The 17,917-nt window shown below is 41.1% G+C and overlaps 1 protein-coding gene across 1 annotated transcript in view; it reads left to right on the top strand.

The window, feature by feature from the left end:
- EYA1 (EYA transcriptional coactivator and phosphatase 1) overlaps window positions 1-17,917 on the top strand; it is a 297,411-nt gene that overhangs the window by 2,152 nt on the left and 277,342 nt on the right. The window contains exon 2 of the mRNA XM_008150342.3: window positions 9,591-9,695. Coding sequence (XP_008148564.2) covers window positions 9,663-9,695 — 33 coding nt within the window. The 5' untranslated portion in view covers window positions 9,591-9,662. The remainder of the gene's footprint in view (window positions 1-9,590; window positions 9,696-17,917) is intronic.

Below are 17,917 nucleotides of genomic sequence, written 5' to 3'. Positions count from 1 at the left end.
CTCTTTATCATTTATATCAGTGACTTGAGAGAAGAAAGCTAAAATAATGGCTTTTAGGTTGGTGTATTACATAAAGCTGGACATCTCAATCATTGGCTTACAGAATGAGTCAGAGAAAATATGAGCGAGCTAGACTGATGGACAGAAACTCACAAAATGAGAATTTCATAGGGCGGAATCAATTCCTCAAACAGAGATCAGAGGGACTGTGACTTGAAAACAGGTCATTTGCAGAAGGGTTTGAATGTCCCTAAGCTCAGTAGCTGCCAGTGGTGTTTGGATCCAACTGAGCACTGAGCAAAAGACATGTCCTTTGGAGGGACATCAGAAAGTTAAGAACTTGGTTTTTAGAAGATATTTTGGACCTAGGAAGGAGAGCTCTAAGGGGATAACATCATAATATTAAATATTTCAAGGACAATTTTGTATAGGAGGATATTGAAATGTGTTTGTGTTGGTGCAGAAGAGAAATTGAACCTAGAGAAGATGTATCTATTTCAGCTCCGTATAAGGAAAAACTTCCTAAAGGTTTTAACCAGCCATGGTCCAGGTGGCTTGCCAAGCTGGTGAATTTCCATCCCCAGAGGTGTTCATGCCGAAGCAGGTTGGCTATCTGTCAAGGATGTTTGGGGAGATTCCTGCTCTGGAAATTTGGATTCCATAACTTCCACCTGTGGGCCAGTCACAACATCCCATGCCTTATATGTTCCTGTCACATTACATCACCCATGAACTGTTTTCTCATTGAACTGAAGGGAGACAGATTTCTTAAACTCTTCTAGTTTTGCACTAGTGTCAGCTGGCCTTTGATTTTAAGGAAAGAGTGAAATTCCAAGAAACCCTGACTCAGTGCCTCTTTTCTGACAGCTTAATGCTTTCCCCATTACTGACTTTATTTTCCATGTTTTGACCTTAGAGACTGCAGACCTACAGTCTTATTTCATCAAGTCACCCTGACTCTTGTCAAGAACCAACGAAAAGAGTCAGCATCCAGGAAATGAAACTGCTTTGCTAAACTTTAGTTGGAATTGTCAAGGATGAGGGAGGGAGGGGTGTTGGAGTAGAGCAGGGAAGCATTCACTCTCTAGGTCCGCCTAAACTGGCACATGAAATAGCATTAATCCTGAGGTCTAATGAGGAACTTAGATCCCCTGTTCCAAATAAATATGTTACCATTGAGCTGGACATTGAAGTCTATGCCTACATCCGTGGTTAAAATTGCCTTTGAATTTTAGTAGCAAAAACAAATAAACAAAAAGAAACAGCATAAGAGTCTAAGAAATATGTTTTCACCTTATTTTGATAAGTGAAACTGCTTTTAAATTTTTGGACAGCTGAGCATATTGTGGGCTAGGCACAGACCAGGAACTTTCTGAGTTTTTATTTTATTTTAAGTCTTTATTGTTGAAAGTATTACATATGTCTCCCTTTTTTCCCCCATGAACGCCTCCTAGCCTGCTCCCCACCCCACCCCACCCCCACCCCAGGCCTTCACCACCCTGTTGCCTGTGTCCATGGGTTATGCATGCCTGCATACAAGTTCTTTGGTTGATCTCTTCCCACTCAACAATTTGACCAGGGTGTTACTGAAAACCAAACTTCCATTCACCATTCTGATTCAAGTCCTTAAAAATTAAAGCCTTTAGCATTATATCAGTGATCACCATTCCAACGGAATCTTCCTATTAAAGAACAGTATATACTGTTTATGCTTTACCTCTGAACCAAGAGTGTGTTCTTCAGCCTCTTCTTTACTCCTATACCTAAACCAGGAACATTATTGGTTGTTGCACCCGTATCATTCACTCAAGCAGGAAGGAATGTCACCTGCATTAGAGAGGAGTGTTGGCGGATGGACACCTAGACAAAGGTCAGCACTGGCATCGTGTTCGGTTTGGAGGGGCAAGGACTGTTATTCCCAACGAAGAGGGCAGCCACCGACAAAACGGGTTGTTGCTTTCTTGACTGTCCTGGAAAAAGACGTGGACAACTGGTAGGAAATGTGAGTTGTGGCACATTAAAAAAAAAATGTTATTAAGTGTATGCATCACTGAATTTTGACAATTACATAGGTCCATGTAACCACTACCATCAAGATATAGATTACTTCTAACGCGCCCCCCCTCCCCCAGAAGTTCCCTATGCCCCTCTGCAGTCCAACACCCTCCACCCCCACCCCAGCCTGGGTCCAGGCAACCACTCTTCTGCTTCATCCCTGTGAATGGGTTTTGTGGTGTATTTTTAACACCTTAAGAGGTATTTACTGGTAGATCTTTCTAGGCAGAAGTAAAGAAGTAGGTAGTTCATATCCCAACTTTTTCTTTTGAATATAGTAAGAAAATCCATCAGTTGGTTATAGTCATATACTTAATTTGCATCATAGCAAACATAACCATTGAATGGAACCCCTTTAGTTTGTTACCCGTCGTTCTAGAGCAAAAGTTATTCTAAAACTGAAACTGTAGTTTTAGTGGGATGAGAATGTATTTCTGTGACTCATTGTATCTGACCACATCTGTGGAGGGACTAGCAATGCCCTAAATTCAGTAGATGCAGCAGAATTAATGCACCAGCCTGGTGAAATATGAGATAACTTTACCATGTGTGATTATGCTTTAGATTATTTTCTCTCAGATGTCTGAATTGCCTCATTACATATGCGATTTATAGGTCTGTGGTTCTCAAGCAGTGTGCTACAGCACACCGCTGTTCCTCAAATCCATTGTGGGCATGCCACCAGTCAGAGCCACTGGGCAACATTGACTTTTTCTGCGCTTGAATATTTTAAGACAATGGCTGTCAGACTCAACCGACCGAGTACCGAGTCCTGTGACATGAAGTGTTCAGGATAAAAGATCCCATGTTTACTGGAATGCATTTTGGCTGTTTTTCTTGAGTCCTTGAGAGCAGATAAGAGCAAGTCAAGTGTGTGATAACCATGTATACGTTTACCAGCACCATGATCGTCCCCACCAATGATTCAGTTAAGGCTTTCAAATGTCCAGCCATAGTTTTTAGTGTTCAGAAGTTTACCAGGAATATAAAAATTTGGTAACCTGTAGCATAGGGAGATTCAGGAATGCTGTAAAGACTACAGGTTTCTGTGTAGCAATTTAATTTGAACATTTTTAAAATGTGACTTCTGTGTTTCATCCTTCTACCAGGGCCAGTGTTATAAGTAAGGGAAATCTGAATAAGTGAATTTGACCTCACTTTGCTATTCCTATTTTATTTTTCTTTCTCTTTTTATAGTAATATAATTATTGATTTCAGAGAGGAAGAGAGAGACAGAAACATCAATGATGAGAGAGGATCATTGATCAGCTGCCTCCTGAACACTTGGGGACCGAGTCCACAAGCATGTGCCCTGACTGGGAATTGAACTATGACCCAGCCGGGCAGGAAAGCTACTGTTTTTTCAACTATCATACCTTTTGATCCTTTAATTATACTCTTTGGGATTTATTCTTAAAGAAATAATGAAAAAAAAATCTGATGAATGAAGATGAAGTGTCATGTGCTATAGTGAAAGAGTAAAAAAAAACAAAACACATCACCTCACATGCCTTATCTATAGAAATATCTCCCCGATGGAATATTACACGGGCATTAAAAATGACAAATGCTCATGGCACAATATTCAGAGAAACTGGAAAAACACAAACATGAAAATTCACAGTGATTACAGTTATGTGAAATTGTGCATGCACGAAGACAAGTTGACTTTATGGGATTATGTGTGTATTTAAGGTTTTCTTAATATTGCTTGTGTAGTAAGTGCTACATTGAAATAATGTGTGGGTCTCATGCTCTTGGAAGCATAGTCTGAATTCAACTATAGTTACTGAATAAGGACATGTCACTGTTTTCCTAATTAGTGTCAACTCATTTGATTGACCCCTGGCCTTCCATTCTTTGCCTGTATAGAAGGAAGTCACACATGGTGGAAACAGAACTGGTCACATTTATTCTGAAGTTTTATAAAGCATACACAAGCTTCATACTTAAAAATTTCAAATAAATCTGGTCAGATTATTTAGAAGTTTTAAAAAGAAGAAACAGACCTCATACTTAAAACTTTAAAACAGTGGGAAAGCTATAAAAACAAAATGGTATAGACATTTATTTGTGTAGAAACCAGTGAAGAGCTGAGCTTGTTTTTCATGTATGACACCCGTGGTTGGGATGTGTTCCTCAACAATTTGAAAGAGCAGTGATCATCTGGTTTCTGAATCTGACTTACCTGATTATGCCCGATCTCTGTTTTCCTTCATCTAAGCACATTTCTTAGGCACGCGAAGAAAGCAAGGAGGAGGGGACAGTGAAACTAGCATCTTGTGGCTTCTGGAGCCGAGGAGTAGTTGAGCTGGGCAGACCTCTGGAGGTGATTTATCCAAAGGTTCACTTCACTGCAGACTTCTGTTTGTAAATTTTCTTAAAGCCCCCTTGATTTGATATGTTTATTCAATCTGTAGTTGTAGTCTTCTGGGGACATACTTAAGAATAGCCCCTTTCTTTTCATAAAGCAGTGTTCCACCACTAGTTTCCTTCTGCTTCTCAGGAATGTTAGAAAACTCAACACTTGGTGAGAAGGCAAAGATTAAAGTGATGGTGTGTTGCAATGAAAACACTCTTTCATCCACGGAGCCACAAGTTATTAACAGTGTCTGATGGGTCTCTGGGTCATTAGAGATGATTTATGTGTCATTGAAAATATAAGCCATTTTTCAAAATCAGCACGAAAAATGATAATATACATGATGTATACAATTAACAAAATATTATTTTCTTCCCAGTCACAGTAGTCCCCACCACCATGCCCACCTTATTCGTCTTTAATTTAGAAAGTCTGTCCCCATAGCCTGCCTGTCTAGATCCTTTCTCTATCCATTTCAAGCCTCAAGTAACTTACACACTTCTTCCAACTTCCCTTTTCCCAATCTTTTGTTCTGACCATAACCAGGATGTTCGCGATGAGGCAGAACTAAAGTGAAAGCAAGGAAATGTTTACTGTGAAATGAGGTGATACTGATTTTTTTTTTTTTAAGCAACTGCCTAGCATTGGCTGACGGGTGGAAAAGAGTAGGAAGTATCTATGTGGAGTGATTATGGATTTTACTGAACCTGGAAAACTTTAGGTTTAGAGCTCCTCCATACTATTTTTTTAAAAAAAGGAAGCACAGAATAGATATTTTTGTCTCACATGCATTAAAGTTTCTGTATTTAGAACTATTCCCTATTTTAAAAATTAGCAGACTTATCGGTTACAAAAGGGTATAAAGTATCACTTCCAAATTATGCATCACTAAATTCTGTAGGTATAATTATTATGTCACCATCAGGGGCCCAATTTCACAATTCCACTGAGCCCCCAAAGGGGGTTTTATGTAATTGTCAGATTGTAGTCTCAATTTGATGCCTTCTGCCTTATCACTGTATATATCTAATATTTACTTGCCATTCTTTAGTTGCTAGTTATGTGCATTCTAATTTCAGCCGCTTTCTACCCCACTCCTCCAAGATTGGCAAATATAAAGGAAATTCCTAAGGTTCCCATTAATCCTGTGTTGGGTAAGTTCACCTAATGAGGTTAGCTTTTCAGTGGTGTTTCATCCACAGGCCAGGGGATTGGGACTGAAGAAGGCATAGTTCCCTCAAGTGTCGAATAGACCAACTCAAGCAGGCCAGTACCCCTTGTTTCTTCCTTGCCCAGGAGGCCTCCCACAGTCTCTTCTGCCACCTGCCTGGTTCCACTAAGCACTAGATGCCTAGGCTAGCATCTGGTGAGGGGATGCTAATGCAAGTCAGGGGCTCCGCCACCTCAAGCTGTGGGTGCCCCTACCCTGTTACTCAGGGGCTGCAATGGCCTTGGAAGGGGCTGCTCACCACTCTCTGCCCTTGGAGAGAGTCTTCAGGTGTCCACATGCAGCTAGCAAGTATGGAGAGTTGGGATGTACTTCGGTATATGCCCAGCTGTGCATTTGTATTGTTTCACTATTTTGTTCAAAATAAAAATAAAAATCAGTTGATTTTTTTCTTCCTATTAGTCAATAACAGGCTCTGGAATATTGAACTTGGCCAGCAGAGCCCCAGGACATCTCTTAGTCCCTTGTCTCTTCATTAGGGAACCTTACACTTCAGTGGCTAGTGAAAGGGAAGCCTTCCATTGTGTACAGCTCCAAGAGTGTACCCTAGCAATGGAGTCAGGGGTGGGTAAAGAAGAATTTGGCTTTTTGTAGTAAATGCACACGTGGGTGATTGACTTAATTCTGTGCTTTGACAAGAGCAAATGTTGGGGATGGACACGTGAGTGCATAACCACCACCAGACTCTTGGTGCCTGTCTTGTAGGGACACTTCTTATACCAAGACACCTGCCTCTACTGCTGCACAGCTTTCCCCAAACAAATCTCATCCCACTGATCCTTCCATCAGTGTGCACCTCCCTTTCCCATCCTATACCTTGACTAGCCTCCTTGGACATCCTTTTACTCCTTCCTTCTAGAAACGATCCTTGGCTTAAGTCTCTGTGAAGATTACCTGTAAGGACCTGATATGTGTTTATGTGTAATTCTATATAGTGTCATAACTAGCTACTCCCTATGTGTGTAAGGTAGGTAAGTAAGTAGGGAGGTAGGTAGATATGAAACAAATAACTCATTTTTGCTTGAGTCTGTTTCTTAGGGTACTTGAAACTAATTATCAGGACCCCAAATTTGATGCATATTTTTAAGTCGATTGAATGATAGCACCATCATTTAACTGCCCACCTAATTCTAGCTCAGCATTGACATATATTCAAAAATTGCCATGTATCAATAACATTCATTCATTCATTCATTCAGGATATTTAATGAGTGTCATATGTGACTGGAACAAGAAAGTAAGGCATGGTCCTCACCCTCATGGAGCTCCAGTCTAGTGGGGGCGACAGGTAGAGAAATAATTACAGTCCATTAGATAAGTGCTATAATGGGGCCAGGCTGATTTATAAACCATGAGAGAGAGATCAAGTCCAGCAAGGGAATTAAGGATTTACCAGAGCCAGGCTCCTAAATAGCAGTAGACCCAGTCATGGCATAGATTGCATGGTTTGGATTGACATGTAGAAATCTGGAAACAACTATGTTGATTTAGCAAGCAGGGGAGGCTTTGTAAATAAAGGCCACGGCTCTCCGTGATTTTTTTATTTTTTGAGTGGGAATCTTTCTTAGCGGAGACATCTACCTGAAGTAGATGAATGCTGACTCGTTCCACTCTTAAATAATCTCAGTCTTCGCTTTTTAGCCCAGGAAACAATAACAAACACAGCATTTAGTACAGAATAGTTTCATCTTCAGAAGAAATAAAATTACAAATGAAATACCTTTCATGCTCATGTAACTTGACCATTCTTAATACCTTAAACTGTTCAGTAAGTTCAATATGGGAAGATGGAAAAGAAACACATGGGAAATAATCCTGGAATATCAAATATACAGATTTTGATTGAAACATGTTCCCGGGACAGGTACAGAGAGGATGGGAATTTAGGGGAAATCAAGAGGGGGCTTTGTCTTGGGCCTGCTCCCTTCTGTGAGGCATGAGACTGGCCTCTGTCCCCACATAGAGGTGCACTGTGGGAAATTTATGTGAAAGCACTTTGTAAACTGTGAAGCATTTTACCAATGTGAGGCGGGATTATTATCATTATTTTAAAATGCTACCTTATCGCCTGGAAAAGTTAACGTGTCTCCAGAGAGTCACTTAAGCAATGAAAAAAAGTCTAGTTTCTGAAATATCTCTGCCCTAATTATGCAGTGAATCCTCTCCAACCAATGCTGGTGGATTTTAAGACTCAGTCCTGAAATTTTGCATAATTCAAAAGAGAGTGCTATATTTTTTCCCCTCAGTTTAGCAGATCATAAATACATTCATATGCTCTTTGTTGACTCCTTACCTGGAATCATAAAATAATTTCTGGTTAAAATTACAAGAACACTGTGCTTTAATAAGGTTCTCCAAATTTTAGGGGTCTAGGTATTTGTGAGTCTTATATTGCCCAAAAAGCGTCACCTTTGTGCTGACAGTGGATAAGGCACAAGTTTTCCAGCATCGATCATTGTGAACAAAATAATCATAAGTGAGAAACTGGTCCAGCATTTCAAAATTACATCCCAAATGGTCCAAGCTTGGAACATTTTACCTGAAAATTATGCATTTCAATACATACATTCCTTAAATTATAAATCTAAAATGTAAACCTGTATGACATCATCTAGTAGAAATCTTCCATTTTGCAGATAATAAAACTGAGGCGTAGAGAGTCTAAATTATTTACCTGAGGTCATTCAGCTAGTTAGTGGCAGAGTCAGAACCTGAATTCAGATCGCTTGATTTCCACTACAGTGGTTTACCTACCATGCTAACATGCAGAAGTTCAAGTACATTTACAAAAAGTGATATTGGTGTCAAACTAGCACATATTCCCTATTCTGTTATTTTATGTTGGGTGATATTAAGATCGTGGTGTGTGTTTTAATCCTTACCCAAGGATATGTTTGCTTGTTTTTAAATTGATTTTTAGAGAGAAAGGGAGAGAGAGAGACATTGATGTGAGAGAGAAACATTGATTAGTTATCTCCCATATGTACCCGGACCAGGATCGAATAACCTAAATATGTGCCATGACCAGGAATCAAACCTGCAACCTTTTGGTGTAGGAGACGATGCTTCAAGCAACTGAACCACCCAGCCAGGGCAAGATCATGCCTATTTTTTAAAAAAATTACATGTATATTTAAATATCTGCTTTGAAGTTGATGTGAGGCATGTCTTAGTTACCAAGCCCAAGTAAGTAAACCTAAGTCTCTTTTGGGTTCTTCATTTAAACTTGAGCCTGAAAATTAATGTTGAAAGGAAATGAGAATAGGCAGCAAGATGGCTATATTCTGTTTCTGGAAGATAGCTAAATGTAGAATATATTTCAAAACACTCCATTTATTGTCCATGTCTTGAAGTACCCCAAACCTCATTCTTCTTGAAGGTGTTGAGTCTCTGACGGGTTAGACTTGATCAGCCGTGAAACTGCAACTTAATGTAAACTTGCTAAGAAATAGCAGAGTAATATCCTTGCCCTGAGGGTAAAACACTCAACTCTAGGTTTCCCTCTTTTATCCCTGCTCAGACGACAGTCATATTTCTTTGTTAGTATTTCCTCTTTGCATTGTGGTCCAATTGACGTTGATAGATAGTGAGGAGAAACTGAATTCAAAAGGAAAAAAAAAAAAGGAAAAAAACAAAGCTCTCACACTGTTGGCTCAAAACTAACGGGTGTGGAAAGCTCTCTAGCTGGGCCTCTCCATTCTGTTATTTCCTTGGGCTGCAGCTGCTGACAGCAGACGCAGTGAGCTATCATTTGGCCACATTTGGCTCATGTAAATTGTGATAAACAGTGAGCCCGTAATATTTATTTTAAAGATTCGTTCCGTGAAGGTAAGCATTCTTGACGTGTGTATACATGCTGGTAAGTGGAAAGCTGCAGATGGGAAGATGGGCTCTTCATTTCATGCCACACGATTAATTTGGCTGCTTGGTGCTCTCTCCCCGCAGGTGCAGGGGTGCTGGGGCCCTTTGAAGAAGTGTGTAGCTAATAGCCCATCTATAATTCAGAAGGAGTCTTCGATGGAAGACCCCCGGGGGATAAATGGACCGTCTGTAAGTAAACAGAATGTCAGTCTTAAGGAAAGAGTTATTACTTTCAAAATCGTAATGACTATTTTTGTTGTAACCTGAGTGTCTAGAAATTCCTCAAAAGCTCTGCACCGATTTTTAATGATTTTAAAAGTTATGAATTAAGGAGTACACTATTTTCTCGGCCAGACCTACTTGATATCTTTCTTAGAGGCATCAGTTATCAAAAGTAGAGTTCTAGAAGGAAAAGCCAACCAACCTTTAGAATTGCTTAATTACACCAAAAAGCATAAGGTGACTTAAAGTCTTACGGTTTTCTCTGCCCCGGGGAGAACATGTATTTGTCTCATACGACTTGAAATTAACCTTTTGCACTCGGATGTCGAGTGTGACTCGACACGGTTAGCATTAGAATAAAGGAATCGAGAAAAAAGCAAGCGAGTGCAAAGGGTTAATATCTAAGTTTGGGTTGTTTTATATGTATTTGTTTTAGACATACGTGTGTGTGTGTGTGTGTGTGTGTGTGTGTGTGTGTGTGTGTGTATCTTTCAAATGTTTAGTGTGGTAGTTTTGCCATTTCATGAACTCTAGGAGTGGCTTTACATGAAAGAATACTCTAGGTCTCTGAGGTTTTCTTTTGTTTGTTTCTCTTGTGAGCAGAAGAGAAAGGATTCAGAAAATTTCCCCCAGATTCCTATCAGGAAGAAACATTTGCCTCATAAGCAAATATTCCCAATTAGAGGTAATCTTAGGAATAACCTTTCCGTTCTTTAGAACTTGAATAAGTCAGCGGGTATTAATTTTAGGAAAGCATCTTTCAGTAAATGAGGCTGTTTCCTTGGGACATTTCCGTAGCAGTATTTGGGGTGACATACGTGACTTGCTCTGACCACTTAGACCTGTGGTTTCGTAGCTCAGCCTTGTTCACAATGGAATTATTACAGACCCAAAGTGTGATCTTTAGTAATGCTGTTGTGGTTCCTGTAAATGCGTGTCTTACAAGACCTCTTGGTGTTAGGCAGTAAGCAGGAGCCGCTAATGGATGAGGATTTTAATAACAAAGGGTCAAGTGCTATATCGGCACTTTGCAGTCAGACTGTATGCAATTACAGTGTATTTTATGGATCTCCTCGGTCATCTCGTGAGGTAATTCAAATGAACACTTCCAGATCATCCTGTATAGCACAACTTTTACCCTGAACAGGCCAAGCCCCTGAACTTAACCCATCTAATTTGTTTGTTTGTTCTTTTAAGCTCCCGTTATGGGCCCAGGGTATTTGATTTTATTATCATGTTAAAAATACTTTTGTAGTGCATATAAAATAAATGAAAAATAAACTCACTGATCACTACTCCCTACTGCCCCCTCTTATGTAACTTTGCTACTTAGATTGATGACAGTATCTGCAAATAAATGTTGCTGATACTATTTCTATTGCTACTTTATATTATGCAAATTCTAATTGAAGAATTAAGACATTAACTATGATTTAAGACTGAAATGAACAAACAGAATGTAATGATTCATTTCACTTTTGCCTATCATCACGAAATGACGTGTCCAGTGAGCAATCTCATTACAGGTCATTTTGAGGTTTCGTTTCATCACGTGAAGAGTGAAGCAGTTTTGTTCTTAAAGGGTACCTGACTGTCTCAGAGGCACAAGACTGGGGAGGGTTTTTCTCAAGGGCGAACCCTGCAATTTGGTTCCTGCCTGCTGGACCATGGAGGCACGCAGGCCCCTGTGCAGAGCCGTGGCTGGGCTCCTCCAAGCTCACTGCCTCTGGCTCTCTCTCGGGTTTCCTCTTTTCCTTAGGACGGTGGGGATACAGATTCAAGATGGGAAGAGGACCTAGAACGTAGAAGAAAATGTTAAGATAATTCAGGAAAATAAAGGATGGAAAGGAGACCTAGAATAATTCCAGAAGCGCTCGTACTTCCAAACATGAATAGAACTTTCCCTTGCTCTTCATGTTTATCTTTCAAAAGCTCTCTTAGAAAGCATCTCAGAATAAACACAAGAGTATATGGGACCCCCACTCCCCGCTTCAACATTATCAACATTCTGCCATCCTCATTTCATCTTCACACACCCCCCCCCCACTCTCCTCAGCACTACCGGGATAATTTTTTAGATAAATTTCCCATACATTGAAAGGCACAGTCTTAACTGTATCCTTCTGACAAGTGGTCATACCTATCACAATTAGGATTTCCATCTCCCCAGCCAGTTCTCATGCCCCTTCTCACTCAGTACCTCCCTAACACCCGTCCCCGACCCCAGAGACAAGCGCGGTTCCAGTGGTTTCCATCTTTGATCGGTTTCACCTGTTCGAAAAGTTTACACAGATTGAATCCTCACAGAATGTGTTCTCTTTTATCTCTGCCTTTTTCATGCAGCATTAGGTCTGCGAGACTCATCGTTATGGAACATGTGTCAGTAGGTTATTCATTTTTATTATTGAATAGTATTGCATAGCACGTTCTTTTTAAAGAATATTAAATATATTCTAAGCACTTGTCTGGGGACTTCGGTTCCTGCAAATGTAAAATGAGGAGCTTGAAATCCGATTAACGTAATACTGCCTCAGCCTTATTATTTATAATTCGTACTTGCTTCCGCTCTGTAGCTCATAGGAAGACTGCATACTTGCTTCCCTCAGCCTGTTCCTGTGAGAAGGAGGACCTTTGGTTTCCTCACCAGAGATGGTATTTAAAAACCAAAAAAAGCTCTCTGGTAGGTTTGCATGCAAAGCCAGTTTATAAGACATATCTCTGCGTGTATGATTATCAGTATACTCTTGTGAATGTCTGTTGCCTTTGTAAACAGTGATCCTTTCTCAACTTGACATGGTTCTTTCTTTACTCTATGGGTAGACATGTATGTGACCAGAGAGGAGAGGAGTCAGTGAAACGCCCTCATTTCTTCCTATTAGGCCAGACAGGAGGCTAACAAGCTGCCATGACCGCTGGGGGGCCCAGGGCGTCTCGCTGTGGGAGAGGCCAAGAGGAGTTCCCTTGGCATGTCAGTGGGCAGCGAGGGGCCACAGTGCAGGGGTCCCTTAGACAAGGGTGCATTTTCTTAATCTTGGCGCAGTCATGCTATGTGAGACCTGTAGCTGGAAGTTGTGAGGTGGCTCGTGACACTTGAGGGAGGAGAAATAATTGATTATTTGAACATCAGAAGCTACAATATCCCTGCAGTGTAGCCTCTTGACCCCAGCCGGGCTTTGGAGATGCGTCTCACGTGACAAAGGACCATGGGCAGAGGTGAAGTCATTTCTCATTCTGATCCTGGATAGACGCAGCACTGGGCAAAGGCGTTCAATCAGGAGTCCCACCTTTTTTATTCTGGAATGTTCTGCTGGTGTGTTTTCCACATCTCGGAAGAAGTAGCTTGTGCGATTTTGTAAGTTTTGTCCACTCTTCGATTCCCCTGATGAGGACAAAAAGGAGAGGAGGGGGGTTTGTGGGACTCGGCCTCATTTCTGCCACAGTTCTGGCCACTGCTCTGTTGCCTCTTGAGGAGTCCCCAATTGGATGAGCATAAACCACTCTCTCTCTCAGTAAACAACTCTGAAGCACAAACATCAGAGAGCCAAGCTATGGCTGCATCTTTCCATTTCTTTAGTTTATGAGGATTTCTAGAGAGAAATCATGTCATGATAAGGAAAGCATCTACTAGCTCAGTGGTCGGCAAACTCATTAGTCAACAGGGCCAAATATCAACAGTACAACGACTGAAATTTCTTTTGAGAGCCAAATTTTTTAAACTTAAACTTCTTCTAATGCCACTTCTTCAAAATAGACTCACCCAGGCCGTGGTATTTTGTGGAAGAGCCACACTCAAGGGGCCAAAGAGCCGCATGTGGCTCGCGAGCCACAGTTTGCCGATCACGGTACTAGCTCCTTGAAAAAAAAAGTGAATTAAAAAATAAATCACCATATCCTTTCTTGAGGCTGTAAGGCTTGCAGTTAAAAAAACCCACCATGGAAGCCTGGCTGGCATAGCTCAGTGGTGGAGCTTTGGCATATGAACGAGGAAGTCACGTTTTGATTCCTGGTCAGAGCATGTGCCTGGGTTGTGGGCTCGATCCCCAGTAGGAGGTGTGCAGGAGGCAGCTGATCAATGCTTCTCTCTCATCACTGATGTTTCGATCTCTCTCTCCCTCTTCTTTCCTCTTAAATATCAATAAAAATATATTAAAAACACAACACCATGGAAAAAACTAAACCTTGTGTCTGAATTGGATAGGCAGTGTTGTATCTTGAAAACTACTTTTTAGATTCAGAGGCAGACGACCTGACTTAACATTTACTAGTTATAAGACCCCGGGCAGATTTCCAGGCACCATCCTCCTTAACTGAAACACTGGAGATAATAATGTTTACCTTCTCTTATTAAAAATTACAATTTTGTAGGTTAAATGGGATCATGTATTTTAAAGTTCTTTGAAAACTGAAAAGTACAACATAACTTTAATGCACTTTTATTGGAAATGTCTCTGGAAAAATGTGGTTGTGGATAAAAAAAATTACCTGGTCATCTATAAGTCTACAGTCAATATTTAAAAAGCACCCATCACACCTGTGCCAGGTATTACATGCACCAACACTACTTATGTTTGGTCATAATGTTGTCAGCTATAGGGAAATCAGGTTCCTGATACTCTAAAAGGAGCATGTTATTATGCATGGTAGATAGATAATTTACTTTCATGACAAAAATTTTAGGTGGTGATATTTGAGAGCTTTGCAGAGTAATTATATGTAGGGCTCCATTGTGTTATGTCTCCTTTAAATTATGGTAAATTTGAAATGCTAAGAGCAGCTTTGCTGGGATGCTGGGTTTGGCAAAAAAACCATTAAATAAAATATGTATGTACCCTATTGCTATACTTGGACATTCTAAAAGTGAAAAGTGATTTTAACCAAAATGGAAGAATTAAATATCTATTTCATTAACAGAGAGAAGCACACCGTTTAGCAGAATTTACTAAAATTAGTTATAACAAGTCTGATACATATGTCAAATTAACTGGGAAATTATCAATGAAACCAGGACTTAATTTTTTTTTTTTTAGCTACACCATGAATGAGATATTTTATATAAGTGAAACTTTTAGGTAATTTACATGTAAAACTATAGAATCCAGTGGTTTTATTTCTTTTATTAAAAATCAGGAGCATCTTATTGGAAGCCTGCGTTAGTTTCTTCAGATTCCTAGAACAACATACCATAGACTGGGGGCATAAAACAGCAGGCATGTATTGTCTTAGTTCTGGAGGCTAGACGTCCAGGGCAGGGTGTGGGCAGGGCTCTCTCTGAAACCCGAAGGCAAGCCTTCCTTGCTTCTTAGCTTCCAAGGTGTGCGAACAGCCCTTGCCATTCCTCGAGTAACAGCCCCAGCACTTCTGTCTCGGCCTTGTCACATGGCCTTCTCTCCTCTATGCCTTCTCTTCTTCTGAGGACACTAGTTATATTGGACCAGGGTGCAACCTAGTGACCTCATCTTAACTTGATTACATCTGCAAACACCGTTTCCAAATAAGGTCACATTCCCAGATACTGGGATTAGGACTTCAACTATGTCTTTGGGGGAGAGGGGAGGATACAATTTAATCCATAACAAAACCTAACAATAAGAAAGGCAAGCCTAAAACCTTACCTATGTGCCTACCCATCCCACCCCACCTTGAATAATTCTAGTTTCTTTGGTGAAGTAGTGGGACTCACCAGGAGCTGACTTAAGCAAACAAGAGGAAAGTCTTAAGAAAAATGGTATCCAGGGAATTCAGGCAGTTTTCTTTGTATATTTCTCTATCTTTTATTATTATTTTTAAGTCTCCTCTTTGTTTACAGACTGGCTTTCTCTATTCCCTTTGCATAGTGCTGGCTGCTGACTGTGGCTGCCATGTTACTGGGCCATCTATGTGCAGAAGGCAAGGCTGTGGCTCCTCCTGCATGGGCCAGGGCTCTGGCTGGTGGAACAGGGAGCAACAGCAGACACATGGCACTGCCCAGAGAAGGGGCGGGCAGACCACCCAGTAGGTGCCTCTGACCCTTTAAGAAGCCCCAGGCTGTGCGTGTTGAGGCCCCAGTTTGAAAGCACAGCTCTAGTCCTACATCTTCATCTTGCAGATGGGGAGGTTCAGCCCTTAATGTGTCGTCACCCACATCTAATCATTTTGGTGGAAATATCTAACAGTGAGTATAGACAATTCTTTCCTGATGATTTAAGGTCCTTGTTACAGCTATCCGTTATAAGCTGTATCCCTGATGTACTAGTTTTTCTTCTCTCCCTTGATTTGTCTGAGAGCAGCGATGCTGTGCATTTTCAGTACTAGGCGGTAAAGCAGGGACCAAACACAGCAAATAGATACTAACTTGAAAATGGGCAGGCAGGTGGGCGTAGTGGAGAAAGCCCGGGCGTGGAATCAGAATACCAGGTTTTGAGTCACAGCTTACTAAGTATGGGAGAGTTATTTCAATTTCTGAGCCTCAGTTTTGTTTTTATAAATAGAGATGATAATATCTGCACTGCTGGGTCACTGTGATGAAGAAATAAGGTACCGTCTGCCAAAGTACTTTGTAGGCTGCACAGCAGCACACACAGCCAGTATTGCCAAGCCCGCGGGCATCCTTTCAGACGGGCAGGGCACCGTGAGTCAGACGTAGCTGCTTGGGTCCTTGCTCTGCACTTGGACTGCTCTTGAACCTTTCTCAGTCTCAAGTTCATCCCACTACTGCAGGAGGCTCCTCCTTTGGGCCATCTTCCTCATCTGTAAATGAGATGATGCTCATAACTTACAGCACAGGTTGGTGTGAAGAGGGAAGGAGGTTACATGTGAGAGTTCTTTGAATGGTGCCTGACACACGGTGAGTGCTATCTTAGCATTTGCTATTGCTACTAATATCAAAGATGCCAGGCACACAATAGAGCAAATGCTTAAAAACAACATTGTTAGTTACATTGATGAGACTGGGACAATGAGGTACTGTCTCTCATTTTAGACACAGAGTTAAGAAAATATTATGACTAGGGATATCTGACCAGGATGGGAGGAATTAGGTAAAGTTTTGCCTTGAAGAGGCAAGGCTTGTTGGACACACTAAAAGAGCCACGTTGGGATGTGATCCAAGAACTTGGAGGAGTCTGGCTGTCGAACTTAAAATTGAGATCAGGTTGTATTAGCGGTTGGATATTTTAGGTAAAAAGTAAAACCTAGACAGGAAAATTGTTCCAGAGCCAGGACAGTGACTTGTTTATATTTCCAAGGCCAAACACAATGCCACGCCCCTTATTTGCATTTTTTTATCTGAGCTGGCCCTTGTGTCCAGGTACAGCTCACGTGGTCCATATGCCCTGAACAGATGGAGTGTGACAAGGATGAACATTGCTTGTAGCGGATGCTAGAAAGAAAGGAAAGAGGATCTCTAACCATTCAGATTCACTGCCTGTGGCCTGCCTCTACTCAATGCGCAGGGGTCTGAGAACTCAAATTACTGTGGGGGTCAGGACCGGGGACCTATAACCAGTTAGTGGTGATGGGATCTCTCTTTCTGAGGAAAAGGCACAGACTTTGGGATATTTTTGTTTGTTTGGAGGTAGGAAGGGAAGCTTCAATACCTAAAAAACAAAAACAAAACTAAAAACCTTTCTGGTTGACAATTCTGTTAGGAGTGATGCTAATCACCAGAAGAATGAGCTAGAATAAGAAAGCCAATCCTATATAATAAAAGGCTAATATGCAAATTGTCCCCTCCACCAGGAGTTCAACAAGGGTATAGGCTGGCCAGCCAACCACCCGCACCTCCCCCTTAAACCCCCCCACCCCCGGGCCGCCCGTGCACAAATTCATGCACTGGGCCTCTAGTTTAATATAATGCCACTACAATAAACATTTTTCAGTAAAGAACCTGTTGGTATTTTAGGCTTTGTGCACCAGAAGATTCTATGACATGTCTCAACTCCTCAGTTGTGGCATGAAAGTTGCCACAGGAAGGTAGAGATACCAGTTCTCTTTTCTGTGTGGGGCGGTTCAACAACTGCACCTCTGTCCCCCAAGTTCTCTTCTTTTCTTCCCATCAGCCCAGCTCAATCATCTTGGATTTGACTTATTTCCTCCCTCTGGGCCTCATTTTCTACTTTGGTAAAATGAAGAACTGAGGGGCTCTCTTCTAGTTCTACCCAAGTGTGATTCAACTAGTGTACATATTGTACCAGATAGTCAAAGTTAGTAAA

This window comes from Eptesicus fuscus, chromosome 19, assembly GCF_027574615.1.
Source record: "Eptesicus fuscus isolate TK198812 chromosome 19, DD_ASM_mEF_20220401, whole genome shotgun sequence".
Lineage (NCBI taxonomy): Eukaryota > Metazoa > Chordata > Mammalia > Chiroptera > Vespertilionidae > Eptesicus > Eptesicus fuscus.
Note: the sequence above shows the minus strand (reverse complement) of the source record. Positions and strands in the feature narration are given on the sequence as shown.